The 19,405-nt window shown below is 28.4% G+C and overlaps 1 protein-coding gene across 2 annotated transcripts in view; it reads right to left on the reverse strand.

Annotated features, from left to right (window-relative positions):
- Window positions 1-2,277: 2,277 nt before the first annotated feature.
- The window catches only part of LOC132916908 (Fanconi anemia group J protein homolog), a 42,125-nt gene continuing 24,997 nt past the window's right edge, over window positions 2,278-19,405 (reverse strand). For both annotated transcript variants that reach the window (XM_060977349.1, XM_060977350.1), the window contains 11 exons: window positions 12,847-12,983; window positions 12,631-12,770; window positions 10,632-10,727; window positions 10,448-10,565; window positions 7,035-7,289; window positions 6,631-6,804; window positions 6,285-6,446; window positions 5,918-6,217; window positions 4,532-5,185; window positions 3,338-3,589; window positions 2,278-2,524 (listed from right to left, as the gene is read on the reverse strand). In XM_060977349.1, coding sequence (XP_060833332.1) covers window positions 2,426-2,524; window positions 3,338-3,589; window positions 4,532-5,185; window positions 5,918-6,217; window positions 6,285-6,446; window positions 6,631-6,804; window positions 7,035-7,289; window positions 10,448-10,565; window positions 10,632-10,727; window positions 12,631-12,770; window positions 12,847-12,983 — 2,387 coding nt within the window. In that variant the 3' untranslated portion in view covers window positions 2,278-2,425. The remainder of the gene's footprint in view (window positions 2,525-3,337; window positions 3,590-4,531; window positions 5,186-5,917; window positions 6,218-6,284; window positions 6,447-6,630; window positions 6,805-7,034; window positions 7,290-10,447; window positions 10,566-10,631; window positions 10,728-12,630; window positions 12,771-12,846; window positions 12,984-19,405) is intronic.

Here is a 19,405-nt window from a genome sequence, read left to right on the forward strand (position 1 = left end):
TTTTCATGTGTTCTTACGATTAACTTAACCTTTGGTTTTTAGAAAAAAAATTTATTATTAAAATAAAACTATCGATACAATTAAAAAAATATTAGGCAATAATTAATTTTGTTGATTTTAAATTTGACTTTGCAGTGGTTCTGTAATTTTTTAGACCTTATAACCAAGACAAAAATGAAAATAAAAACTAAATAGAAATCTTTTTAAGTTACTAAGTTAATTTAGTCAAATTTAAATTATCTATTTATAATAAAAGTATACTTATGCTTCTAACAATTAGGTATCTAATATTTTTTTTAATTACTGTCATAGTAGAAATTGTATCAGTCAGAGTTGTCAGACTTTTAGTAACCAAATTCAATTGAATATATTTTGATGAATTGTATGTAATTAAACAATATTATTTTAACAACCCCCATTATAACTCGATCGCTTAGGAATATTTATAAATTCTTATATGGACCATATCAGGTAAAAATCTCAGTCCTTACATAAAATAGAATGTTTACTTTACTACTAAACTAACTACTAAAACTAGAAAATCATTTCTTTCATAAAGTTGGTCAAATTTTCTTCCCACATTATATTTTAGTTATTTAGGGCTGGCAGTGGCAACTTGAGAAATAATTTTTGTTCATGTGTATTGTGTATGTACTAAGTATTCAATTATAAATGGAATTAATAGTTGTAATTATTCATAAAAAATGTCAATTATTTTTCCAATAAGTTTCTTTTCTATGGTTTTTTATTTCATTTTCGTAAGTCTATTATTATTATTTTGAAATATGATTAAATTATTTTTGAGCATTTATATTTTTATAAATGATATAACTAATCATACAAAACCAACATATTTAAGCCACACCAACTACATATCATAAGTTGTAAGGTATTGAATCTGAATAAAGTGGGAAGAATGTATTTTCTAATTTTATGTAGAAATTTTGAATTTTAATGCTACGCGGAAACTAACATTATAGTAGGTACAGTGTATTTAACTATAGTCACCTGGACAGGTTTTTAATTTTTACTCCTATAGGAACTTAAACGTGTATAATTATATTTTTTCTCGTTATGACCCGTGAAAGAACTTGCAATTCGAGTAATCTACAATTCTACGTTATACATAATATAAATTATGATATGACAAAGAATTAGTAGAATTAGAAGAACGTAGTTATAGAGATTATGTATTATGCTGTTGAATGTTGATCAAATGTGATCTAAAATGAGATTGACCTCACACTGGTCACTGAATAGCGAGTTGAATCACAAAATATACACCGTACAAAACCTGAATACTATGAAAAATACGTTTAAAAATAACGCAGTCGATGACGTAAATTGCAAAAGTTTGTGTGAATTACTCACAAATGAAATTCGTTTTGTCGCTAGATGGCGCTCGTGTATACGATTTAAATAATTTTTATTAAGTTTTTACAACAGTCATTTGACAATTTTCTCACTTCTTTTGTACGTACCTACCGACTAACTTAACAAATGGGTGAACGACCATGTCTGAATTCATAACGTATTGAGTGAAGGGCAACAGTAAATATATGATTATGTTTAGGCAATAACCGTTGTTTAGTAGTTTATTGGTTTATAATCAAAGACCAGTAGGAACTAGAATATTGTGGTTTTGTTTCATGATCTACTATAATATGTCTACCGCATGTATACTGAATACTGATGTATTATAATTGAGACAGATATTTATTTGGATGTACTCTTCGTATTATAATTTGATATTCTAAGATTGTTGTAAGAACGAACAATGTATGAGCGCAGGACACTGACTAATCACAATTTTTTTTACCGAGACATTTTTATATCAACATAATATTATAATAGAAAAAAATAATTAAAAATTGTTATTAGTCATTACCTATTGCCCTATATATCAAAATTAGTCTATAATATATATATATATATGTTTCTAAACTTGTATTATTTATAAGTTAAAAAAAGTATATATTATTAACAACTATATCGAAGACGATTAATATAATTATTTTGGCCAATACAATTAAAGTATTCTTAGTGTCCAATAGTTTATCCATTTATCGCGTATAAACTGTTTTTAAATACACAACGAAGAACGATGGCTATAAGGATTTTTCAAGTTTTGTTTTGAAATTTTAACAAAATAAGTAAAAATTATTTAGTAAAAATAAATGACATGTAAAATACGCAAAGTAAATTTACTGGGTACTGACAAAATAAATAAATAAAATAAACCATATAACACATGTGATAATTAAAGAACTAAAACAATTAAATAATAGTAATGGAAAAATAAATTGTATTTATGTATTTTGCTTACTGATGATAACCACCAATAAGAAAACTATTATTAAGTATAGGAATAATATAAGTTAGGTGTGGCGTTGTAGTCCAATAAGAATATGTACAAAAATAACAATCATGTTAGAGCTGCTGCAGTAGAATCGTGTAGCTGTCTCGTCTCTACAAAGTTCTTTAGTTTGGCTACGATCGTCGACCACGAACTGTTATTTTCGACCTGAAAAACATTAATAGTTAATGTGATTGATATGTACAATTATTATGCACTGGCATGACAATTGGTTGACACGATGGGCAAAAGACAACGAGCCCGCGAGTAAAAAGTAAAAACTCTGTATCACATTGAAAATTTAGAAAACAATTTTAATAATTCTATTGAAAAATAATCTAGATTTTCTACTTGTTGTAATTTAATAGAACTACAATAAAAATGTTACTGTTTTAAAACAATATTTTTTAATTACTTGAACGGATTCAGAACTTTTAAAAGAATCTAAAAAGTTCATTTTCAAATAATAAAAAAAGTCAAAAAATAGGTAAAATGCCATACTATACGGTAATCGGTATTCTCGGTAAATGCATAAATCTATTATTATTTATTAGAAATATATCTTAACTCTTAATTGCGAAATAGGAAATTTACCCCCCCCCCCACCGGTTTTAAAAATATAATTTTTAAAATTTTAACTTTTATTATTGAAACATCAATAAACATTGCATTGATACTTTGAGTAGATGTTTTTGTATCTTTTGGTGTTTAATTTTAATATGTCCCTTCCTGATAAATTATCCGCGGCGCCTAAGCTTAATATATAGTATAGATTGAACTAAAATACTAATTAATACTAATTTTTTTTTACATAAATATTTGGTGAAAATTTAAAGTATCTATGATAATTATTCGTTTTTAAATTAAAACAAAATAAAAAATCGATTTTGTCAAAAACTAGTTTTGTGTAAAAATTTCAATATTTAAAAAAATTTAAGTATTAATTGAGTATAAATTGAGTAAATAAACAAGCATTATTACCCTTCCTCTTATCCACTTGGACAGTCCGGACTGGTTCTTGGGCTGTTCATATCTGCTGTCCACCAACAGGATAGCACCCCAATCGTTCTTGTGTCTAATGCAACGTCCTAGTGCCTGGTTCAACGCTCTGTAGGCCTGTATCTGATACCATTCCCAGCCAGGCAACAGTCCTTTGTTTTTGTGATGTTTGTTATTGTAATCTTTTTTATGCTTCACGGATTCTTCTTTATAATTAGGAAACGGAATGCCGACCTAAAATGAAAATACAATATCGTATGAAATTGATAAAACGAAGACTACATGTCTAATGAAGTTGATATGTCAACAGCATATACAAATGCCGGTAAAGAAAAATGCTTCAGTAGAATGAGTTAGAGAGAGAGAGAGAGAGAGTAGAGTTGTTAAACACCTTCTAACCCTTCCAAAAATAAAATTAAAGCACCGATATGTGTTTTAAATATGATATTAAACCAATATTTTATACTTTAATAATAAATTCAATTCGGATTATATTTTGTATTTTTAAATATAATTTAAACACTTAATCAAGGCCAGATATAATAGGAAGACAGTTAGTTGGCTTATTTGAATTGCTATTCATAGGCACAGAAGCATTCAAGTTGATGAAATAATTGATGTTTGTTAGAAAAAATAAAATTATGGTCTTTGTATTATGATTTATTATTATTCAATATATTCAACATGTAAATATAATATTATAATTGTGTAAAAAAAAAAACGATTTTAATATAGAAATAGTCAACAAGTATATTATTGCTTTATAGTTTTTCCTAGTTAGATATTATTATGTTTTTTAGCTTTTTGGGACTACAATTGTTTATTTTTTTTATAATTTCATAGTAGGTAAGACATTAAATATTTAATACCTTCAATAATTTCTCAAGGTACGCCACTGGCCTACAGGTAATTATAAGTATCAAAAAGTGTATGATATGGTAATTGATCCACTCAAAATCAATATAAGTGCAAAAAAAGGGAATACAAAATTTTAGCATATAAATAATATTATCTTCAATTTCCCTAAAACGATATTAGTTTTTGAAATATCAATCAGCGCGTTTGTTGTGAAAATAAGCCATTATTATCCATCACGGGTGTATACCTAATATATGCGCATAAAAAAAATAATCGCCAACTGCGCGAGATCGTGTTAGTTTTACGTTGGAAACTTACGGCCACCACCGCTCGGGCGTTGTTGTCTGAGAAATCGAGCCCCTCGCTGATTTTTCCGCGGTACACGGCCAGGAAAAGCGCGCCACGCGGGCCGCCCTCGTCCCCCCGGACGGCAGCGTAATACTTGGCCATCAACTCCTCGAGCTGGTCGCCCCGGCGGGGCTCGCACATGACCACCTTGATGTGGTTGAGGCGGGTCAGGAGTCCGGTGAGCTGCCACCGGTTGTACAGCTTCTCCATGAGCGTGTACGACGGCATGAAGCACAGCACGCCGTGCGGCACGACGGTGCACACGTCCAACAGCACTTTGCCCATCTCGTCCTGGTAACCGTACGTGTTGATGTTCTGGAACTGGCCGTTTAGGTCCGTCCCGGTCGGCCCGACGCCCACCGACGTCACCCAACACTGGTCTCGCTTGATGACGTGGGCGGCCTCCAGGGCGATCGGGAACTGCGTGCCGAGCTCGGACTGGAACGACTGCATCGGCGACAGGGTGCCCGACGTGAGAATGATGTTGCGTACCGTCGATTTAAGTTCGTCGAATACGGCCGCCGGGTTCAGGCACAGGAAGCTGACCACGTTGTTCCACACCGGTCGCGTGTCTTTGGGCTCCTCCGGGCCACTGTTCAGCCATCCGCCTATGCCCGTCATGATCTGCGCAGTGATGATGACACGAAAATAATCATGAGCCACATTCTTTTAATATTCATTATTATGCGTACATTTGCACACACGTAGTTATATTATATTATTATTTATTAAGCTCTATTTATTTTTTGTATATAAAATGTAGCCCCCCTCAAATAAATATCGTTTATCGTGTAAACATATACCGAAAATATAACTTAAAAAATGTATAACGAAAAAAAATATGTATTTTTTAAAAAAATTATATAATGAAATAATAAGTGTTGTTCCATAAAAGAATCATCCTGTACACTAATTACCTATATTAGCTTACAACATTATAAAATCGAAGAAATTAAATATGTGATATGTGATGACATGTTCTACTTGGTTCAGTAGTAATCAGTAGTTATTAATTCTGCCTGTCTTTTGCAAAAATAATACCATACTGTATCTTTCAAGCTAAAAATTAAACTCTTACTAGTTATTTTCATTTCACTATTATTATACACATTTTTTTTTAATGTTCTAACGTTATGATTAATTTTTGATTCTTTTTCAAGAGTTTGGAAAATTATATACTTATAGTATCTACCCAAGGAATTTATATATATTATACTTTTGTAGGATTATTCAACATAAAATAATTTGTAAACAGATATTTTTATATGGGTGCAACACTTAAAATTGTATAATAATTTTTTAATTATACTTAAGTTGTATTCAATATATTTCAATAAAAAGCTATGTATAACTTACTCCTCGTTCTTTGTGTTCAAATTTTTTTAAGTGCATGACCTTTACCAAGGAAACGTGGTAATCATATTTGTATTTCTCGTCGTAAAACAAACTAAACACTGAACAGATCGACGACAGTAAAGTTTTAGTTGCATTCGTAATAGCTGAATCGGAGTCTTGATCTTTGGACGAATTGTTTTCTATTGTTTCATTTTCATCTTTATCCCCCAATTCATTTTCTACATTTTCCTTTTTACTATTTTTCGTTTCATCGGATTCATTTTCTTCGGCTAAATCAGCCAACGCGGTATCACAATCTTTCTAGAAAAAAAAAATAATAATTTGAGGTAAATTTGAAGGATATTTTAGTTTTAGATTATATACACACTTTAAACATTTCGAAGGCCTTCAACCCGACACCAAAATCATCGAAACTGGCTATGGTGTATGTGCCAGACCACGATAAAACACCACGATTATATTCGTCGTAAGTTTTAATATCATTAGACTTTTCATCAATCCACTTCGACAAATCGGACAAATATCGAGCCTATAACAACCAGCATTAATTAATTTTTTTAGAAGTATTATGCATTATATTGTATTCACTTTTATGCTAACTGCTATTGCAATTGCACACGCGCTTACTGCATAACGATTTTACAAATTGTATATTATAATTATTGATAATATACAATAAATTAATATACTTGATAGACAATTTATACACTTACCAGTCTTCCGTAAGTCACCGAGTTGCCAGAAGATCTACATATTTTTTCGCAGTCCGCTTTGGCCAAATTCATATTCGTCTGATCTAATTGCAAACTTGCAGCATCACGGCATTGGTCTTCGATATTATGTGCTTCATCTACAATTATCACGTGGCCTTTAAGTTTCAAGTTCATCTTAAAACAAATATTAGTCAATAATTTAATTATACACACAACAATGTTCAACGAAAATAATTTAGAGCGATGTAAAGTATATAATTGATATAGAAAGACAAAATTGATATGTATAAATATAAATATATATAATATATATGATATAAATCATATATAGAATGACGATTTCGTCACATAATACGAACACATTGAATTATTGAAGTATAATATATTATACACATTACACTTACTGTCCTTCTGATGACCGGATCGATGATATAATTGTAAGGGCAAAAGACGATTTCGGCAGTTTTAAGCAACAATCGTGTACCGTAGTATGGACAAGAATGTTTAGTAATGCCCAAATGCACTATGTCTTCGATATCCCAAACAGATGATACTCCAAACTTGGCTAGTTGGCCATAAGTGCTTATTTTCACACCGCCGTTATCGTAATAATTACATCTATCAATTTGCCTCCTTAATTTTATCGAATTTCTCCGTCTCTGTAATCGAATAAAACCAATTGAATAAATTTATTCCGAAATCATAATAAAATGAAATTTCATATTATCATACTATAGATGGGATTCAAAAATATACTTGGTAGGTACTCACAATAATTGAAAATAACAGTAATTATAAAATTCATTAATATAACTACATAATTATTAATTGTAATTTGTAGGTATTATAGGTATCAGGTATTGTTGGCCTATTTATTTCATAATATATAGAATTTACGTTTAACACGTCTTAAATTGAGCATTTTTAAATACTATTATAACTAGATTTAAAATAAAAGTATTGAAAAAACCTCTCGAATATCACGAATATTGTTACTATTAAATTTAATAATTAAATATTTATTCTAATATTAAAACCTACAATATTAAACGTAAATAACTAAACATGATTAAATGATTTCGCTATGAAATGTCATTAACATGATTAATTACTCCCATACAGTTTTTAAGTTTTCACTAATAAATGTATTTTTGTTAATTTTATAAATCAGTGTGTATAATTTTACGAAATGTGATCATATAAAATTCTAAGTTTATCTATTGATCATTTTTAACATTTATAAGCACAACATTTTATTGCAATAAATTATTTATAAATTAAAAGAAATAAAAATATTAAAAATAACAGGATATTGGTTAAAGGCTTTAAATAATAATAATAATAATATACAAATTATTTTTTTTTTTAAATGTTGTCTCGTGTAAATGTTGAAGTATATAAATTGTAATAATACAACTATTTAGAAATTTAAAAGACAAAGTAATATTTTATTTTTATTTTTATGGAACAAAAACTCTGCATAAATTACTTGTGTATTATCAAATTTTTTTTCGATTTGTAAAGAATGTACAGAATATTTAAAAATTATACGGATTTAATTTTAAAGAGATTATTAATTTTTTTTAGTTAGAACTATTGAAAAAATCTTAAAAAATTGGTATAAAATTCACTATACAACTCGAACAATAAACTAAAAACCTTATAAATACATAAAAATTGAGTCAGTTAGTACTATGAACTGCAAGTATACATAAATGTAGATATATGAAAACATTTTTAACAGATGTAAATTATAAAAAATATCAAAAAAGTATTAAAAAATGAATCATATCCAATAAATCAAAATTGAATTTATTAGTAATTAGTTCAAACTTTGTGTTAAGTAAACTAACTAATGTTACAGTAAGATAAAAATAATGCATTTTTTTAACAAACTCGCATCCATATAGTTAAAGTATTTGTAATTCTACTGTCAAACCCTTAATTTAAATGTTCTATTTAATTAATTTTATGACAATTACATTCAAAATGTAATGATAAAAATTTAATTTTTATAAATAACCTACATCCGGTTGTATAATAGGTTTCCAGTGTACTTATCATCAATGAAAGTACAGTAAGTAACTGACAAGTATAATATATTAAATTATTAAATTCGTTGATAAATAATTGCAAACGAAAAACGATTCTGAGCGAAGTTTTGTTAATCTATATTACTAAAAATATTTTATGATAGGTATATTAATATTTTTATAATAGTAATTTATTTTACTAGCAGTGGTAAATAAGCTATGTATTTTATAATATTAGTTCAACTTTACTAAATATAGTAACGTGATCGGGGGAACCTAATTACTATATAATAATTATCCAGGGACGAATTTATTTTAATTTCTTATGAATACGTTTTCCGTAGTTGAGGATTTTTGCTATTGTACAAAATATGTTTTGTTAATAAAAAGACACTTTGGATTATAAATCTAGAATAATTATTAATATATTTTAAATAGTACTTTACTGTATCGTATTTTACTATATTAAAAGATGGCTGTTAATAATTGTATATTTGAGTTCGTTTGTGTTGATGGTAACTACCGTTAGTAATTTTAATAATAAATAATAATTTTGACGGATTTAAAGTTTCAATTGTGTAATTTCATATAATTTTATAATGTGTATTTAGTGTATATTAATAAAAAACAAGTCTATCACACATCGAGTTAAAAAAAAATTGGTTCACAGTTAACCCAAGAGATGAGTACCTTGAATCCAATTTTTAAATTGTTTTAATTTAAAGAGACTTACACAGGCATTTTTGGTATAACGAAGAATAAATATTTTCTTGTTTGTATATGTTGTTGCTATTGATTTACTGAAATTCTTTAATTTGTTACGGGTGATGCCGTGTAGTATTTGATAGAATTAATAAATATATTTACCATATATAATCAAATGACTAAACGAATGCCTTATGCAGATCAATAGTTTTCGACCATTTTTGTTAATAGACTAGCAAGAACCATAGTGTCATTGACTACTTTTTACTTTTTAACACATAATAGTGTTGAATATAGTTGACTCACAAAAATTATTATTTTCGTAAAAATGTCTGCAGTTTACCAGTTTACGTTTAACGGAATTTAAGAAGGGATAAATCCATGGACATTTAATTTGTTACGGCAAAGCCGTGCAAAATTAGCTAGTAATTTATAAATAAAATGTAAAAAATGTTACAAAATCATAAATAATGATTCTAATACATTTTCAATAAAATTAATCATATCTACTTATTATTTGATAAGTAGCAGTTTTTAATTTATATCACCATTAAAGCCCGTTTGAAAATTATATCTAGTTTAAAAATATAGGTACCAATGTACCATGCTGTACAAAACTATTTAATTTTGATATAATATATAATATATATATAACTATTTAACTGTGATACAATTCGATCACTTTATATATATGATTTATATAAGACCTGAAATTAATACCAAAACTCAAAATATCCCATGTTTCCCATTGCATAATAACTCTAACAAAATCTGTCAATAGTACCTAATATTTGCACCATTTATGTACCTACCGATGAAATGTGATATACGGTACATTTTATTGTGCATTCAATTGTCAATGTGTGCCCACCGGCATTTATTAACAATGGCCAATAAGGATTCAAAGTGTATGGGTACACAAATGTTTTGCTAAACCAGTTACAATTATATTGGTAGGGGTCTTATTTCAATGTTAAGAATAATGCATTTGTTTTGTATTTTACAATACACATGGAATCGTATGTATAAACATTCGATGGGATAAAATAAATTCTGATACATCTGAATCGTACACTCACCGCTCTTGGATCTAATAAATCCCTACATAGTTCAGTTTTTGATTTGTATGATATCTGGGGGTAGTATATATTAGAATCTTGAATACACGTGTGTTCACGACTCGCTAACACGCAACTCCTAAATTAAGGGTAAACAAATAAAATAAATTAAATCATAAATAAGCACGTCTTCATCTCGGCTTACCTGGCGTTATTGAAACTAGTTCTTTGTAATTCTTTGATAACTTGTTCAATTTGTTTATGGGTTCTCGTACAGAAGTATATCACAGGGGTAATTGCTCTAAAGGAAATAAAAATGACTTAATCCACAGTTAAAACCGGGTACTTACTTGGATTAGAATTGATTTTATATAGTAGTAATTATTACTTTTATAAGTACAATTTTAAATTTTTACTTTTTACTTTTTATTTAAATATTGTAATACAACACAGTGAAGCAAAAATGTGTGTGATTTAGGTTGGAATTAATTGAAAATGCTGATGATTTAATTGTATAATTATCTGGTTATCGAAATATTAAAAAAGTTCGAGTAAAAACTAAATTCGAATTCATAAATGTAGATGTTTAACTCATCCCTGATATTTACCGTGTTCACTAATTATCTAAATAGTAATTAAATAATAAAAATGATAATATAAGTAGTCAATGGCAGAAGATTTAAAGTAATTATTATTAGGTTATATTATGTTCTTTGAATTACAACAAATTAACTAAAGCCAATAAAACACAAATAACTATGATAAAATATAATGTACATATATTATGTAATTTACAAATAGGCATACAGCATATATATATATTACATTTATGCAGAATAAACGTAAATGAGAAACATTCTATTAATTTTTTAAACCTTAAAGGTATTTATAGTTCAATATTGTATAGGTATTAAATTAAAAATTTTCATGATTTTCGTTTTTTATGCGTAAAACTTAGAAAAAACGAAATATATAATAAGTAAAAAATGTGTATCTATGTAAGTACCTACATAGCAATATATTTTTTTATTATTAAAAATAGTTCAACTAAACTATCTATACATTATGTATAGTGACGCAATTGATCTAAAAAGCTGTGTTGATTAAAAAAGTTCTTCGATGTCAACTGCAGTAAGAGCATTTTCCGCCAGAGAGTTAAGTTAAAATAGCAAATATATTTTTCGCATATTTTGTTATTAGAACTTTTTTTAAAGAAATCATTATTATTAAATTCGTTTTAAGTCAATGGATTTGTGTATCGATTTTAATCAACAGATATTACATTGTTCGCTATTCGTTCCTTTGCTAATAGTCCAATTATTACACCATTTAAAAAAAGTATTTATTGATTTTATACATATACCAGTATAATATATAAGATATATACATACTAATTAGTCAATATTTACTTATTTTACAGTTTATTTAGTAAAAATATTAATTAAATTACCAAGATCGTTTCAATAATAATTAAACCCGTATTGATGTACCATACATCCGTACATGTCCATTATATTATTATATTATTATATTATATTAGTTGACCAGAAAGATTGAACGAGTAATTAATTAATTATAAATATTTGAAGTTTGATGGACAAATGCGAAGTGAAGTGGTACAAAGATACCACTCAAAATATTGGTCCACTACTCTGCTTATCTATATACTTTATAGATGTTTATTAAGTTTATTATAAAAAATTAATTACTCGTTAAAATAACTACGTCAATGCCTATGTCAATATCGTTTTACACGATGTTATAAATAATTGCTACGTTGGTCATATTATATTCTATATTTATATATTTAAACGAAAAATAATATAATACTAAATACTATAATATGTTAGTATTTAGTAAATAATTTGTAAAAATATGTTTTGTAATTTTTTATAGCCTATTTGAAAACAGTTATTGGCTTACTTCTATATTTAGAGATGAGTGTTAGTTATTTATAAAAACCAATATAAAAATTTTCACGCGGTAAAATGTATTTTTTATAGGTATATACGTATATTATGATAGAGTAAATAAAAATTTAATGTAAATAATTTCCTACATAACTGTAAATGAGTACATAAGCGAAAAATTATTATATACTTACACCGATAAAAAGTATTTAACATTTCTTTTACAACAAAAACTATGATGAATTAATAATATTGGCGTATTTTAAAATTATAATATTGTTTAAATTATCTTACTTAGTCTTTTTCGGTAAATTATTTTCTATTTTTGGTTCATTATTTTCGTCTTCGTCTTCTGTCATCAAGCTGTTGTTAGCACTGGAATCATCGGTCATTATTGAATCATCATTTGACTTACTTTTGCCATTGGACACGTCCTGTAAGCAGAACAGAAATAATAAATAAAATGTTTTCTCCGTTCATTATTATACCTGGTCACGAAAATCCACTCACCAAATCTTTGCTGTTATTTATTTTTCTCTTTTTAACAGGCTGTTTAAATATGGCCATTTCCTCTTCCGAATCATCGCTGATAGTGACGTCCGTTGACAAACATAATCCTTTATTTTTAGCGGGTAAAACGTTCGTTTCTGTAAAAAAAAAGAAATAAAATATTCACAAGGCGAAGACGTCCGGTATTATAATTCAATGCGGTACAGCATTAGTGATGGGCGAGGATGAAGAGGAGGGAAAAAATCATCCAACGATAGCCAACTTTTCGTTTGTATGTAAACGGATTCAAGCTTATCCGGAACGGATATTATACGCCATATACTGCTTGCGCCCTGTGGGGATATTATTAATCGCGTTTTCCTTCCCCATTTATTTTTAATAATGACAAAACGGAGGGTTTCACAAAAATCCTTTTGTGAAAAGCCCCCCAGGGAGGATATTTGCTTGATATAGGAGTTATTATAAGAATTTTCTCTCGGTTTATTTTTTTAATTTTTTTTTTATTCGCCTCGGTTAAAGTATGGAAGAACAAAGAGAGATGACGTCGAGTATAACAAGCAAAAACAGTGCACGTACTCTTCCTTCGTCACAGCGACACAGCAGCCAATAAATATACGAGCATGTATATATATTTTAATTAACTTAAAACTGAATATATGTATATAGATACACTTTTGAAAATATAAAATATAAACCAAGTATTTAATATATAGGGTGCGACGCATTGCTGCATGCATTATACTATATAATGAAGTTAAATCGGAAGTCACGTGTTCGGATAAACATCGACCGTTCACAATTGAACCTTTCAAAGACAATATATACATGTTAACATATACCTATGTATAATTAAATAATATAAATAAAATTATTTTCTACTTTGTGTATTTATATTAAATTATATGTCAATAATAATAAAATATAATAAATATGTGTATACAAGGTACACCGAAATAGTATACTCGTATTTTCATAATGATATACTTATACCATAGAATATTAAATGCATACAAATAATATGTATACACATTACATCTCCATTCTCCAACGACCACTATATGTACTAGTTAGATAGTAGATACAATCGTTTCTCATACATAAGTTATATGCTTTCGTTGTGCAACTGTTTTAACAGTCTCTCATTATTTCATATATTGGTAGATTTAATATAACCAATATGTACATATTTATATTTATTATTGGAAATATCACAATCAGTTTCATTTCAGGGTTGGAGAAAAACAGTTTTTTTGTAGTGTTAAATATTTTTTTTGTAATTTTTTAAATTATTTATAAATTATTTTTTAAATTTTAAACAATGCTTTGTTTTAAATGTAATACATAGGTGCATTATAAAGTAACTTCATTGTATATAACAGTTGTTTTAAATACTATATACTATGATCTACAAACAAAATGTATTTCATAGAAAAAAATAAAAATTATGCGATACAATTTTATGATTTTTTTAAGGTTTTAAACGTTTATGTATAAAATGATTTAAACAAAACCACATGTGTAAAGCACATTCCAACTCTGGACTCAGTTGGTTAACGCAACTTATTATGTACTATGTAGTCATGTATAGATATATATAATATGTATATCACGTATATTATATACATTATGGAAATACATTAATATAATTTTAAGGATTATTTAATTGAGTAAAATTATTAAATACTTACATAATATACTAGTAAACTACATATAGTGATAGTATATAATGACGTATTGATTAAAAAGAATATTGTCAATTATAATAATAAGTAATAATAATATATTTGAGTTTTTTTATAGGACAACAAATTAAAAATAAATATTTCCTACAGGTTTATATAAAAACATTAGCTTATTAAATTAATTATAGAAAATACTCTATACAATTTATACTTAAATGTAAAACAATTTAACCAGAAGATACTATAATTAACAAGCAACACAAGTGTTTTAGAAGTTAATTTCCTTCTCTAAAAGAGAAACTAATGTTTAGTTTTTAATGACTTCCTGATATTTATCTTCAGGTTACACACTTATACGTCTTTGAATTAAAATTTGTTTGCAGACTCTTAAGCATTAATAGAGGGACAAGGGTTGAATTATATACCTAACATAAGTACTTGTTTTACATTAACAAATTATATTTCATTCTTTTGTGTTATGTCACACATTTACATAATAAATAAATTAAAGTCTCAATCTCTTAAACAACGTTTCATATAAATACTTTTTTTTTTTATACGGTGTGTTTTTGAAATGGATGAGATCACTAGTATAGGTACTCACTGATAGGGACTCACTGAGAAGGCCTAATGAATATTGTTTTGGCATTTCTTAAAATGTTTATTTATCTTCAAAATCTGGGCTCATTCAAATTATTTTTAGAATATTATCTTAAATGTAAAATAAACACTACTCACTAGTTATATTTTTTGCAAAATTCTAATACGAATCGTATAGTGTCACATCAATTTGTACGAGAACATCATACCCAAGATAAACAGTGATGATAATTATTTGTTGTAATTTAACATACATATGTTTAATCAACACATTATTTTGTATTGTAAAATAATCATAAAATTAAATAAACTTTTTTTTTGAAAATCAATTTTCAAGCTATTGTCAGCTATATACAAAGAGTATAAGTATATACTTATACATTATTATAATATTTCAATATTTTAGTCTGTGCAGCACATTCACGCGATATGTTCAATCAAGAATAATGAAAAAAAAGTAAGACTAATTTTTCGTTCCGGAAAAATATTCAATTTATAAAATAATAATAGGTTAATAATTGTTTTTTAGGTGCTGATAAATATAAAAGATTTTACAGAAATATTTATTTAATTTGAGTTTGTGAAATGTATTATTAGATATTCCTAACTATTAGTTGATTAACTCTAAAAAGTCTATACAAGCATATACAAATAAAGAGATTTTAAAACGCAAAAATAATCAAAATCGTCAAAACTATACAAATAAGCTATGGACAATTTAAAGTATACAATGCATATAGGTTAGGTTACAGTTTAGATAATAATGTACAGTTAAGATGCCACAAAAATCCAACGAGATTTATTTTTTTATGTTAATAAATATATTTTTTACCTAAATAGAAAACGACTTTCATCATTTTTATTTGAGTATGACCTATAATAATATTGATGGAAATAAATAGGCACAGATCCAGAATGTAAACTGTCGTTTTAAAATCTATTAAATGAACACAATTTTTTTCTTTCAAAATCTCCGCGTATAATAACTGCACAGTATTAACTTTATTATACAAATAATTTGTTGTACCCCTAGCTATATGTCTGCATTATAAGGTCAAACCAAGGTCGATTGTTTAGCGGCTAGGTCACTGCAGGATTGGGTGTAAGACGAATATTTTTTTTGTCTTAATAGAGTTGCCACTAATCAAAGAAAATTAATAGTTTTTATACGATCGGTATAACTGTAGTAGGCCTATGTAATAATATATTTTTTAAAAACGTCTCAAATGTGTGTTCTAAACATCTGCGTAGTTTATATTTAATTCGGAGTTTATATAATTAATACGGAGTAAATCCACATAATCGTTCACGAGCAACACTGAGGCTAGCCGGATCAACTAGTTATACATAAATTGATACGTAGTATACGCCGCTGCCACACGGTATGGTGGTATATACGATATCATGACTCCCCCAGCGGTCCACCGGAATATATTAGGCTATGACGTGTCGCGCACGGTCCGCATCAACCGCCGGCCGGAAGCGGCCGCGGGGGCGCGCCGTGGGGTGGTCGCGGAGCGGTGGCAAGAGCTACACGGGGCGGCTGCCGTACCGCGTGTATATACCTATATCGATCGACGCGCGCGGCCATTTTATCGTCGCCACGGCGGCACCGGACTTCCACGGCGCGCGTCCGGCCCGGCGCGTTTTTATTGGACGCCACGCGGTCCACGGACGACGACACGTCCGCCGCCGCTACGCACGGAATAATGTTTTATATATACGGACGCGTTGCACGCCGGTCGGTCCGTCGCGGCTTCTCGTTGCCAAGGGATACGCCGCGTTATTCACACTTGAAATATAAATCGCTCTCCCGCGCGCCTCCCCGTCGCTCTTGCGATACGCCACCGCGCCACGCGCGCGCACGTTTAGCTTTTTCGCTTGTTCTCGCTCGCTCTCGTCACGTGCGCACCTGCGCGAATTATATCCACTCGTCGTATACTTACTGTATATATATATTGGTATACCTACGTATATATATATATATAATATACCTACCACAGATGCTGCTCGCCGTGCGTGATGTGTTTGTCCATCACAGTCGGGTGTGCCCTGCACTTTTTATATACGACTTACTACAAAACTGTTCAAGTATATACCTACAATTTTATCTCAATTCTGCTTTAGAAATACATAATATCATGAAAATAAAAATTCTACATATTCCATTTTGATATTAGGTAAACTATAAAATATGATTTTAGATTCTGAGGAGAGCGAAGAATGTATTATTGATTTTACAATGGTATGTGAGTGTATGTTATTTTTTTTTTTTGCGTCAGTATACACGACAAGTAGTCGATATATAATGCTTCACTTTGAGCATAGTTTGGGATAAAAAGTTGGATCTAGTTTGTACTTAAGAGAGGTCAAAATTAAAAATTCTCAGTACTTTTTCTTATAATCGAGAAAAATAAACAGAAAGTTTTAAGGGAAAACCGAATTTTTTACGAAAATCCAAAATAATTAAAATACTTGCTTTATGTAACCTATTGGTTACCAAATTGTAGACAGTCATCAGTTTTTTCATCGTTTACAACGGGTTATCATTGAATTCAAACTTAATAAAATAGAAAAACACACCGAAACAAAAATAAATTATCATTTATTAGTTCAAACATAAAAATATAAATCATTGACGAAGCGCAACTGAATGAGCGTCATCGTGTCCTGAGTGGTTAGTACAGCAGCTGCTAGTGGAGTGGGTTTTTTAATTTGACTAAGCATTATATAGTCAAACTACTAAAACTCATAAGTAAATTTCGCCGAGTTAAATCGTGTAATGATATATAAGCTTTATAATTACTAATTTATGAATTTATGAATAGTTAAATTCATTGGATTAAGTATTAAACTCATTAAAATCTACATATATATTATATATACGAAATACGATATACTAAAGTATCAGTTAATGTTGTATTTCATTAAATTTAAAAATAAATTACAAGTGCACATTTTGGTTTTGAAATCATTTATATATATATGATATTTTGATTCCATTTTCTGTATCAAATTTAGTGAACTGGAAATTATTATGAATGTGTGTTTTATCAAGATGAAAAAACAAATGTTAATTGAACCTTTCATCCGGCTTAAAACACTAATCTGATCAAAAAATGAACAAAATGAATGGATAATATTAACAAGGGTTTACACATACGTACATATACAGTTATAAAAAACCCTTCGCGAAAGAATCTCAGAAATCCTGGTGTATTTTATTGTTACATCCATTTGTGTTTGGAAGCATTTGACCGTCTCCTGCTCGGTAATATCATTGTTAAAGATCAACCAACGCTTAAACAAGGAAAGGATATAAGAAAAACGATAAGGCGCATGTGAACACAATAATGTATATAATATATATAGAGGTAATCGTATCTCGTTCATATATTGCGTCAAAAGGAAGCCGCAGCTGACACGCCGCTGTCAGGAACACTACTGCATTAGCCGGTACAAGGTGTTTTGTAAAAAATTGCCTAGTCTCTTTTGTTTTTAATATCAAAGAAATGAAAGGGGTTTTGCGAATTCTAAAGAAGCCGATTAACTTGGTTTTGTTTTGCGTGTTTTTATAATGCAAAGTCACGAGTGCCGAAACAAAAAAAAATAAACAAAAGGAATTACGCACGCTATTAAGACACAATAGAAATAATTAATCACAAAAAAAATATAGTCGGCAAAAAATCAATGGATCTTATTTACCGTGAATTAAATATTTAGCGATTTTAATTAGAAAATGTTACAATTAATATTTGTATATCTTTTTATACACAGGTAATCAATTGAACTTTTATATGTTTATAATTTTTCATATATTATATTCTATTAAGTAAATGTTTAAATATTAATAACAAAACTGTTTGTGTACACAATATATGTATAATTTATAGCTAGGCATAATAAAGCCCTTTTCATACGGTAATATTGATAACAGTTATGGTATACTTACTATTAATGTTGGTGATAATAACTAGTACTATACTAACAACTAGCTAGTTTTAAATATTGTGTTTAGATTAGTTTACTATATAGTATCTAATCTACATTCTATTCACATCATAATATAAATTTGGTATACACTAAAAAAATGAAATAATAAATATCTATAATTTCGCAGAAAAAATAGATAATTAATAATGATAAATGCACATCAGTTGACACATTTTATTTTTTATGGTTAAATTATTCAAGCCAAAAACAATTATTATTTAAACCAAATTAATAAATATTGATAAAATTTCTATATTCTGATTGTCGGAAAATATTTCTATACT

The sequence above is a fragment of the Rhopalosiphum padi genome, chromosome 1 (genome assembly GCF_020882245.1).
Source record: "Rhopalosiphum padi isolate XX-2018 chromosome 1, ASM2088224v1, whole genome shotgun sequence".
Lineage (NCBI taxonomy): Eukaryota > Metazoa > Arthropoda > Insecta > Hemiptera > Aphididae > Rhopalosiphum > Rhopalosiphum padi.